Source organism: Aedes albopictus, chromosome 3 (genome assembly GCF_035046485.1).
Source record: "Aedes albopictus strain Foshan chromosome 3, AalbF5, whole genome shotgun sequence".
Classification (NCBI taxonomy): Eukaryota; Metazoa; Arthropoda; class Insecta; order Diptera; family Culicidae; genus Aedes; species Aedes albopictus.
This window is the reverse complement of record NC_085138.1, coordinates 156967580-156979255: the sequence shown is the minus strand read 5'-3', so window position 1 is coordinate 156979255 and position 11676 is coordinate 156967580. Positions and strand designations below refer to the sequence as shown.

The 11676-nt window shown below is 38.0% G+C and overlaps 1 protein-coding gene and 1 long non-coding RNA gene across 2 annotated transcripts in view; both read left to right on the top strand.

Moving 5' to 3' along the window:
* The window catches only part of LOC134291400 (uncharacterized), a 286882-nt gene that overhangs the window by 68762 nt on the left and 206444 nt on the right, over positions 1-11676 (top strand). The window lies entirely within an intron of this gene.
* Positions 1-11676, top strand: part of LOC109422710 (uncharacterized) — a 43543-nt gene that overhangs the window by 24064 nt on the left and 7803 nt on the right. The window contains exon 6 of the mRNA XM_029872034.2: positions 913-1293. Coding sequence (XP_029727894.2) covers positions 913-1293 — 381 coding nt within the window. The remainder of the gene's footprint in view (positions 1-912; positions 1294-11676) is intronic.

Here is an 11676-nt window from a genome sequence, read left to right as displayed (position 1 = left end):
TCCTCCTCGCCCAAACTCTCCCAGACTCTAGCAACAATCTCTGCGCACGAAAAATTTGATGCGTAAAAGTGGTTCTTAGACGAGTTTGATGAGAAATTTGGTATGAAAAAGAATGTTCGTCTAAAAATCATATGAAGACGCTGAATGCATTTGAGGGGCCCAGAATCAAAGGGGTGTAAGTGACCATTTTGTCGATTTTAAGCTGAGCATATCATAAAATTCTTCAGATTTCAAGCTTTCAAAACTTTTTTAAGTTTGTTTCTACGATGTTTGGAAAAATTACAATAAATCTGAGAAAATTTGATTCATTTTGAAGCTCCATGCATTTTGTATGGGATGAAAAATTGATCAAAAACTTTAAACCTCATTTACTCGAAAGTGGGTTTTTGTCACTTACACCCCTTTGCTTCTAACCCCCTCATTTTTCCTAGTAAATCTTCAGGAAGCACTGTGTAATGAAATCGATTTTTCAATATGAGTGTAGCCAAACTGCATATGAAACTATAATTTAATCAAATAATACAAGTATGGGATTACGAGCTGTATAGCTATATTTTTTGGACACGAATGACAACTTATTTGGTAAAGTGTCTTTAATAAAATATAATAATAGCTATATTTTTCATTAAAATAATAGAACAAGAATACAATTAGGTCAATCATGACAAAACATCACAAAGCAAACTAGTGACGATATCTCTCCCTTCCAAAATTCCGATAACAAGATATGAATGCTTGTCTAGACGTAACTAAAAGATATGCCGAAACTATAAACAAACCCATCTGAAGACGACTTGCCCTGATGAAACATTAATGCGCCTACCCAACATAGAATCATTTTAGTCACAAACTAGCTTCCACCCGTTACAGACACACACTCGACCGTCATTAGTGCATCGCTTGATAATCCCATTCGACCGAAATCATGGTATTCTACAAGGAGGAAATGCGCGCCCCATCGTGGATGGACGAGCTGTTCTTCGAGAAAGTGCTCCGAAAATCGGAGAAAGATCCCAACTTATCAGTGAACTCCTGCACCATTAGTCCCGGATCGAAGGCCGGCGATCACGTTATGAGTGCAGTTCTACGCGCCACGGTCAAGTATCAAAGTGGCGGCGCTGATGGGGGTGAGCAGCACGAAACGTCGCTGATAGTGAAATCGCTCTGCGATGGACACGTTCGGACGTACGTTGAGCCACTCTTCGAAACCGAAACCATCATGTACGAAACCGTTGTGCCGGAGATGGAGCGACTTCTGCGCACGGTCGGAGCCGATACGGAGTTTGGACCGAGGTGAGATTTCACTGTGAAACCTGCTGGACAAAAAATATTTGAAGGTCGTTAAATTTACATCGACTCGTGAGTCAATGGGAAGCCCTAATTTATGATGACTCTTTTGGTGGTTAGGGTGGGTTTGAGCGTGTTGGAATCTTCCGCAGTTTAATTCAGGGAATTGCATCCAACATGATCAGAAAACTATGAAGCTTTTTTGCACGCTTTTTTTCTCTCACGAAAAATTTCAACATGCTGTAACTTTTTCTAGAGTGCATAAAAAATTCTCAAACTTTGACTGTTTGTCAACCTAGTATATGTGCATCATTGGTACAAATTTTTACTCGATTGGTTAACCTTTTGCTAAGCTAGAACTGTTCTCGTAAAACACTATTTTTCAGACTATCAGTTTTTGATTTGTCATATCTCCGAAACCAATGAACCGAATTGAATGAAATTTTGAAAGTTTATCAACAATATATTGATACTTGATGCGACATTTTAAAATGTAATATTTTCTCATGACGAATGAAGTTATGCCGGTTTGACATTTTCACCCATATAGACGAAAATGAGTCACATTTACAATATCACACAAAAATTACTAAATGTATTCTTCCTTCAACCCAAATAGGCTCTAATATATCTAATTAGAGATATCTTGAGTACAGAAGTAGAAATCTTTCGATATCAAATCTAAAACTTAATGACATTGATGTAAAAAAATAAATTTTTTCGAAAAAAATCCAAAAAGTGTTAATCCATGATAACTTTTTTAAACGTTTAAAAAGTACCTATGTTTTAATAACTTGTGAAGCATTAATATATTGTTGATGAACGTTAAAAATTTCATTCAATTCTGTTCGCTGGATTCTGAGATATAACTGTTCAAAAATAAGCTGTCTGAAAAATAGCGTTTTACGAAAACGGTTCTAGCTTTGCGATAGATTAACCAATTGAGCTCAAATTTGTACCAATGATGCACATATAATAGGTTGATGAACAGTCAAAATTTGAGAATTTTTGATGCACTCTAGAAAAAGTTACAGCATGTTGATTTTTTTGTGAGAGAAAAAAGTTGCCTATCCCAAACATTTTGACCACCCCCTGTACTTACTTTGGAAAATCATAACTCAAGAACAAAGCATCGTAGAGACATATTTTTTTAATAAATGAAAGCAATTTTTTTCAGAAATCTAAAAAAATATGAACTGGACAAAGTTTCCCACAAAATTTTCCACAGTTGAGAAAATTCATAAAGAGAAGCCGGAAAAACCGTGCCCGAACTCATAGAAAATTTTCAAAAAAGTATATTGAGAAGGTTAATTCATAAGCTATAATTGCTGAAATTTTTGGAATGCACTTTTTTTTCATTTTTGAGTTATGGCCAATTTTGTTTAAAAATGTCCAAATGTGCATATAATCCTTTTTTTTTCATAACTCAAGAACTAAGCATCGTAGAAACAATTTTTTTTAATGAAAATAAAAGCAAATTTTCTCAGAAATCCAAAAAAAAATATGAAATGGAAAAAGTTTACCACGAAATTTTTAACAGTTGAGAAAATTCATAAAGAAAAGCCGGAAAAATTATGCCCGAACTCGTGGAAAATTTTCAAAAAAGTATATTGGAAAGGTTATTTCTTAAGCTTTAATTGCTGAAATTTTTGGAATGCACTTTTTTTTAGTTTTTGAGTTATGGCCAATTTTGTTTCAAAATGTCCAAATGTGCCATATAATCCTTTTTTTTAATCATAACTCAAGAACGAAGCATCGTAGAAACAATTTTTTTAATGAAAATTAAAGCAAAATTTTCTCAGAAATCCAAAAAAAATATGAAATGGAAACAGTTTTCCACGAAATTTTCCACCGTTGAGAAAATTCATAAAGAAAAGCCGGAAAAGCTATGTCCGAACTCGCGGAAAATTTTCGAAAAAAATATTTTCGGGAAGGTAATTTTATAGGCTCTGATTGCTGAAATTTTCGGAATGCACTTTTTTTTCGTTCCTGAGTTATGGCCAATTTTGTGAAAAATTGCCATATAATATAGAATGAGTGTAATCAGTTTCGTACCTTTTAATTCCGCCCTATGTTGCTTATCCTTTGGCAGATACGCGTATTTCGACTACCACTTGTAATCTTCCTCAGTGTCAGTTATCCACTGAGGAAGATTACAAGTGGTAGTCGAAATACGCGTATCTGTCAAAGGATAAGCAACATAGGGCGGAATTAAAAGGTACGAAACTGATTACACTCATTCGAAGAGGGTTCGAAAAGTCGGTACAAGATATAATATAGGTTTTCCTGGTCATTTTTGACAAAATTGGACATAACTCAGGAAAGAAAAAAAGTGCATTCAAAAAATTTCAGCGATCAAAACTTATGAAATCACGTTCTCAAAAATATATTTTTGAAATTTTTCCACGAATTCGGACATAGTTTTTCCGGCAGAAATTCTGTTATAATTTTATACAAAAAATTTTTAGGAGTCCATCTAAGGGTTCCTTCAATAATTCGGCCAGAAATTACTGCAGACGTGGATTCCATCAGATTTTTTTCTAAGGATTTCCTACAGATATTCTCTTCTGGGATTACCTAGGAATTCTTCATGGAATTGCTTCCGGGATGCCTCCTGCTGGGGTTTCTTCAGATATTTTTCCAAGAATCCCTCCAGGGATTCCCTTAGGATTTCTTCCGGGGATTTACTGGAGAAATTTTTCTGGGAATCTTTCAGGAACAACTGCAGGAATTATTTGAAAAATTCCTCCAGGGATTCTTCCACGAGCTCTTCTTGGGATTCCTACTGGACTTCCTTCTGGGTTTCCTTCAGGAATTCCTTCAGGAACTGCTCCAGGGATTCCTGTAGGAGTTTCCCACGAACTCGTCTTAAATTTCCTTCAGGATTTTTCCAAGAATTCCTTCTGTGTTTTCTTCAGTACTTCCTCCAGGGATTTTTTCAGAAAATTCTCCTGTGTTACCTCCGTGGATTCTTCCGGAAATTTCTGCAGAGATTTCTCTGGAAAATCCAAAACTTCCTGCAAAAATTCTTCAGGGATTCATCTTGGAAGTCTTCTAGGAATTCTTCTAAACAATTCTTCTAGAGATTTCTTCAGGCATTCCTTTAAGAACTCCTCCAAGAATTTCTCCAAGGATTCCTCCAGAAATTTTCCCAGGAGCTCGTCTAGAGATTCCTCCAGGAATTCCTCCAAGCATTCCTCCAGGCATTATTTCAGGCATTCGTTCAGAGATTCCGCCAGTAGTTACTCGGGATCTCTACGGATTCCTCCAAAGATTTCTCCAGGGGTTACACCATATTTTTTCCAAAAATTCCATCAGGTATTCCTCCAAACATTCGTCCAGGAATTCCACAAGGCGTTCCTACACGAATCCCTTCAGGATTTTAAGAATTCTATTATTTCTTTGGTACTTCCTTTAGAAGTTTCTTACGAAAATCCTCCTTGGATTCCAGGATTCCCTTCATGGATGCCTCCAGGAAATCCTCTAAAGATTCCTCCAGGAAATTCTGCTGGTATTTCTACAGGAGTTCCTCCAGCGATACCTCCAGGAATTCATTCAAGTATCTCTTCTCCAGAGATTCCTCTAAGAATTCTTCCAAGGATTGCTCTAGCGATCCCTCTAAGAATTCCTTTGGGCAGTGCTTCCCAAACTCTTAAAACATTTTGATTTTTATCAAATTGTCAAATTCTCGGAGTTTTGAGAAATTCTTGGTTAAGATTGAAAAAAATGATTGGATTTCCTATACTCCAGTTCTGTTTTCAATTCTATCAACACCATATAACTGAAACTAAATATTTCAAAGGTCCTATTACAGTTCTTTCCTTATTCCATGCATTTCCATACAGTTCTTTATGTTGTATTCTGCTGTTCGGGTTCGTTTGGAAGTTGACCATCAATGTTAACTTCTTTTCCCGATCAGCCTAGATAGCTGTGTAGTGTCGGTAGCGGTTGTCTCAATTGGCTAAGAATAACACTACGGACCGCCTGATCCAGTGGTAAGAGTCCACTAAACAGGTGACCCCTAATTCATGGTGTTATGCGGCTTTATGCTTACCGTGCCAAAGAATGAATGGTTAGGGGGGTCTAATAAAAACCTAACCACAAACGGAGCCTGTGGAGAATTAGGGCGTCCTCCACAGTATTACGCCCTTACTGCGCTAACCGGAGCAATGGTGCAGTGGACCTTGCGTTTTCTCCGAGATAATCAGTTGCCCTTCTTAAGTCTCAAATTTGAGGCTAAATAAGGGCGGGGTTATTCAAATGTTGTTAATTAGCTTACATTACTGCCTATATGGGTTCGCTTAATGCGTTTTCGCCATTGGCGTTTTTCAATTGACCACGATTTGGTTCGTCGTTGATGTTTCCTTTTTGTGCTGTGATTGTGAAAAGTGTAATCCTGTCTAGTTTGGGTAGTGGCTACGGCAAGGAAACCTCAGATCAATTTTCAGCGTAAAAAGCGTATGTAGCCCAAGTGGATCTACTTCAAAAAGTTCATTTTCGAAGGGTAACTTCTGTGTAGTTTACCTTGTGAACCCAGTTTTGCTTCTTTCATTATAAATGAAGTATCGTGCCTCGAGCATGCTATATTTTAGTATGTTTCAACCTTTCCTTATGGATGCCTTCAAGCAAGCTCTTGTTTTCAGCATCTTTTCGCTGATATTTGGCATTTGAAGTAGCTCAAACATTCATTTGAGATGCTTCAGTTTGATGGAATATTTAGGTAGTACAGTTCATGGTTAACTTAACATAGAATTGCACCTAACCCAACTCTGCATGAGCAGAATTTGTCATGAGTTGATTGATTGGCATGTGTCAGATGAGGACTCTCCATTTGACCTTTTTGCACTTTGGAGTGTTCCTTCGCAAACTTTGCGTATTCAGGCGTCCCTGCTCAACAAGCTAGGGAACCTGTAATAATTGGTTACGATCACATTTTATGGATAACTCGCTTCCATTGCTACTCCAAGAGAGTTTCATTATGGTTTTGTTATTACAACGCCCTTCATTGTGGTATACCATAGCTACTGCTTTGAAAGAAGCTTGTCCTCTGCGGTCTGTGCGGGCCGCAAGAGGTATTCCTGAATGGAACTCGGACCTGTTCAAGTTCTAAACATCTTCGGATAAACCAGTCTTTTGTATAGCTACGAATCTTTAGCTTCTACCCCGAGGATTGTAGCTATAGAATCGATTTAGTGAGCACTAAAAAGCTCTGCTTACTTCAAATCTCCTGGAGCAAATGGGGTTTTATCCTATTTTTCTCCAAAGGGATTTGAGTTTTTCAAACATGTTTTGAACTCTTGTACTACCCATGATCGCATATCAGTCCCATATTTGCTGGGTTTCCTATTCATATGGGACAATTATGCTATCATAGGCAATGTAGTTTTCTATTGGGTATTTTCATGGCATGAAAATACTCTGTAGTTTTATCCCGAAAGGGTGCATGCGTTGTAAAAAGAAGGAATAAGTTCCAGATTTATCTGGTTACGTCGTTCTTTCTGAAATGCTCGAAACGCATTGTCGATTATCACATCTGTGATGTTCGTCTGGCTAACATGCCTCTTCATGTGAATTCACATGTCTCCCAATTTGGGATGTCCGCAGTGACTCTTTTACATAAAGTTGTATACGTTTTCAAGAAAGCACTCGCTCAAACGTAGTTTTTGCTTGGGTGATTTCTTGAATATTGAGGATGCTTTTGATGTCGTGCTTTTCTATGTCATATTGAAAGTCGCATGACGTCGCAAGCTACCTCCAATGAGCTATAGGCTCTTTTTACGCTTATGCGTTTTACAGTGTCCTTTTCAGGGCACTGATTAACCCCGTTGTGGTATGAGCTATTAGCTCTCGTTGCGCTTATGCGCTCATTCCCTCTTCTAGGGCACCCCTTCCTATTTCATCACCTTTCCCTTTCCTAATTCCCATCCCTTGTCCCATTCTCCCTCAGGTAAATGATGAAATAGGCTCATATGTATGGCGATGGCACAAATGTCCCAAATGGAGGATAACGTGCCTCTGGAGCCGGCCTTCTGATACCTGATACCTGAAGAATTCCTTTGGGCAGTGCTTCCCAAACTCTTAAAACATTTTGATTTTTATCAAATTGTCAAATTCTCGGAGTTTTGAGAAATTCTTGGTTAAGATTGAAAAAAATGATTGGATTTCCTATACTCCAGTTCTGTTTTCAATTCTATCAACACCATATAACTGAAACTAAATATTTCAAAGGTCCTATTACAGTTCTTTCCTTATTCCATGCATTTCCATACAGTTCTTTATGTTGTATTCTGCTTTTCGGGACGACATTTTTTACTAACGTCACTATCATAGAATACTTCTGCAAATTTTCGGTTATGTGCAAGCAAATGATTTTATTGGAGCTTTGTACTCCATATATCTTGTCTTTAATGGAAAATTATGAAAAAGGTAAATAGCTTTTGATCGACATTCAGACATTTTTTTATAAAGTTTTTGCACCAAAGGCACTTCTTTTTCAAATATAGGACGAAATAGTCATCCAAAACTTATGTGAAAGATAGACCTTCAAGCTTTTCTCAATACATAATGATCAAACGCATGGAAATGAATGATCCATCATCAGCCTAGTCCTGAACATTATATTTTTGTACTTAAGTTTGCTGAAATTTACCACACTACATTCTTATCAAACCGTTTTTGAAAATTTTGTAATTCCAACAGAAATTCTTCCAAGAATTCCTCCAAAAATTCTACTAGGAAATCCACAATACTCTTCAAGAGTTCCTCCGGGAATTCAATCAGAGATTCTTTCACGGATTGCTCAAGGAATTCATCAAGGTGGTTTTCCAGAGATTCCTCCAGAAATTTCTTCAGAAAAATTTAGGAAATCCTCCAGTTGTTCAGAAATTATCCAGAAATTTCTCCAGGAGTTCCTTTCATGGATTTCTCCAGGGATTCCTCCAGTGGTTCCTCTTGGAATTCTTGCGTTAATTCCGCCAGGATTTGTCCAGGGATTTGTCCAGATATTTCTCCAAGAATTGCCCCAGGCGCTTCTTTAGAAGTTTTTCCTGGAATTCCTTTAGGATTTCCTCTAGAGATTTCTCTAGGATTTCCTTCAGCAATTCCCCTAGGAAATCCTTCAGAAATTCTTCCAGGAATTCCGCCAGAAACTCCTCCAGGGACTCCTCCAGAAATTCATCTAAGAATTTCTCCTTCAGAGATTCCCTCAAAAATTCCTTCAAGGATTCCTCTAGAAGTTCCTCCAGGAGTTCCTACAGGAAATCCTCCAGGCATTTCTTCAGGCATTCTTCTTGTAATATCGTCTGGCTTTTCTTCCGAAATTCCGTCAGAGATGCTTTCAGGAATTTTGCCAGAACTCCTACAGGGACTCCGCCAGGAATTTATCAAATAATTACTCCAGGGGTTTCTCCAGTTATTCTTCCAGACATTCCTCCAGGAATTGCTTCAGGGATTCCTCCAGGACTTTCTACAGTAACTCTTCCAGCAAGTCCTCCAATATTTATCCAGGGATTTCTGCATAAGTTCCACTAGGAATTCCTCCAGGAATTCTTCCAGGCATATTTCAGAAGTTTCTCCAAGGATTCTTCGAAGAATTAATCTGGGAATTCCTCCTGGAATTCCTCCAGCAATTTCTCCAGGAGTTCCTCTAGGGATTACTCCTGTGCTTCCCTTAGGAATTCCTGCAGGGATTCCGCCAGGAATTGCTCCAGAGATGTGTCCAAATATTTCTCAAGGTTTTTCCCCATGGTTTTCCCCAGGTATTCCTCCAGAGATTCCTCCCGGGTTCTCCAGGCATTCTTCCAGGCATTTCTCCAGCGATTTTTCCAGAAACTCCTCTGGGGATTTTTCCGGGAACTTTCCAGGGATTGTTTCAGGAATTCCTTTAGTGATTCATTCAAAAATTTCTCTCGGGATCTCTTCAAAACAATATTCAGGGATTCATTCAGGACTTGCAAAGTTCTTTCCAGGAATACCCGAAGACTTTTCTGAATTACTTCAAGCATTTCTAGAGGAATTTCTCCAGCGATTCATATTGGAATTCTTCAAGCTAATTTTAAAGGCTTGAGGAGGAGCCTCGAAATTCTTCTAGAGGTCATCCAGGAATTATTTCACAATTTTCTCCAAGAAAACCTTCAGACGTTCATCCACAGATTCGTTCAGGAATCCATCCACGAACTCCTTCAAGAATAGCTACTGTGAAAGAAATTCGTCGAAAATTCGCCCTTCGATTCTTTCAGGAATATATCTTGAGATTTTTTTTCCCAAGAAGTTATTCTTAGATTTCTTCAGGAACTCCTCCAGAGTCCAGAGATTCTTCTAGGTTTTGTTTTCAGGAATGTCTTCAGGGTGCTCCGTTGGAAAGTCTTTCAGGGATTCTTCCAGAAAAATGTCAAGAGATTCTCCTGAAATGCTTTAAGGATTTCCTCCCACTATTGTTTTAGGACTTATCCGTGGATTCATCAAGTATCCATCATCATATCTGGACCCTTCTTGGGGTACCGGTCCGAAACATCTAAATGGCCATAACTCCGGAACGGCTGGACCGATCCGAAACATTTTCAATAGGAAACAATGGGACCAGATTCCGCGTCGAATGAACCATCGGTCATTAAAATCGGTTAAGGTTTACTGCCAAAAAGTGATGTGAGTTTTTTGTATACACACATGCATGCACACATACATACACACAGACATCACCTCAATCAAAATAAAGTATTGGTGTCTTCTGCAAAGTTACAGAAAAAATGTGTTATTGGAAAGTTTGCCGAACAAACTATTACCTTAAATATTTGTTCAACTTTAAGAGTTACGTGTCATTTTTTGTACACTACTCCTTGCAATATATATTCTAATAAAACTTTTTTTGCGATTTTTTGGGAATTTTCGAGTGTTCTGCAAAGCCGTTTTTTGTGATGAAACACACCTCCTTCTGCTTTTATCATTTTACTGATATAATAACAACCCAAGTGGAACAGACTGGCTCTCAACTTGAATAATACCCAAAAAGACCGTCTGGAGAAATTCCTAAAGGAGTAATGAAAAAAATAGAGAAATTCCTGAAACGATTATAATACTCCTGCATATTTTTTGCCGGAATTTCTCATGCAATTGCAGCTGAGATTCCCACTTACAAAAATTCAGATGTGATTTCTCTAGATATTTCTTCGAAATTTCCAGCTGTGATTTCGTCAGGGATTCCTACGAGGATTCCTCCAGAAACTTTTCTTAGCATTTCCCCTATAATTTCTAACGGAATGCTCCTGAGATTTTTCAGGAATTCTTGCTAGAATTATTCTAGGAATACTTCTGGGATTTATTCAGGAATTTATGTTGGAATTCACCAGTTAGTCTTGTGGGAATTCCTCAAGCAATTCCTGCTGGTAATCCTCCATGAATTCTTAGTGGACTTTGAAGCAATTACTGAAGAAATATCAGCTGATATTGTTTGAGAAATTCTTTGTTGGAATATCTGAAGATATCCTAGCGAGAATTTCAGTGAAATTCCCAAATAAATCCTTGAGACATCCCTGGAAAAATCTCATTAGGAATTTCTTTTGGAACCCATGGTGGAATTGCAGTCAGAATTTGTACAGGAATCCTCCTAGAGAAATCCCAACAGAAATTGAAAAATAATTGCAAGAGGCTTTTCCTTGCATTCTCCCAACAGTTCCTTTTTGCAATTCTATGCGGATTTCTATAAGAGTTCCTTCAGGAACTTCTTTAGGAAATACTCTAGGAGGGCCCACTGGGATCTCTGCAGAAGTTTCTTTTGTGATTTTTACAGGGATTTCCCTTCCCAATTTCCCCAAAAATGACTGCTGGGTTTTCTCCGGGAAATCCTCATGTAATTCCTCCTGTAATACTTCTTAGAATTTATCCAAGAATACTTCTGGGATTACCTCTAGACATTGTTGTTGGATTTCCTCGAATTATTCTTGATAGAATTCATCAAACAAGCACTGCAGTCACACCTCCAGAAATTCCTTCAAAATTTCTCTAGGGATTTTTCCAAGAATGCCTCTAGGGATTCTGCCAGGTATTTCTCTTCGTTTCCTTTGAGAATTTATGATGAAATTGTTCCTGGAATGCTGATGGGGTTCCTCCAGGAATTCGTGGTGGGTATCCTCTGGGAAGTCTTGCTGGGATTCCTCAAACAATTCCTGACAGAAATTCTTCAGCAATTCCTGGAGGATTCCTAAGGATTCCAATAACTGAAAAACTACCACCTTGAAATGCTCGTGAAGTCCTAAGGAGAATGCTTGAGGAAATCCTGGTAAGAGTTCCTAAAGGAATCCCAGCAAGGAATCATCGGAAAAGTTTCTGGAGGAATCTTTGAATAATCAATGGAAGAATCTCAGCAGAAATTTCTTGCAAATTCTCACCGAGCAT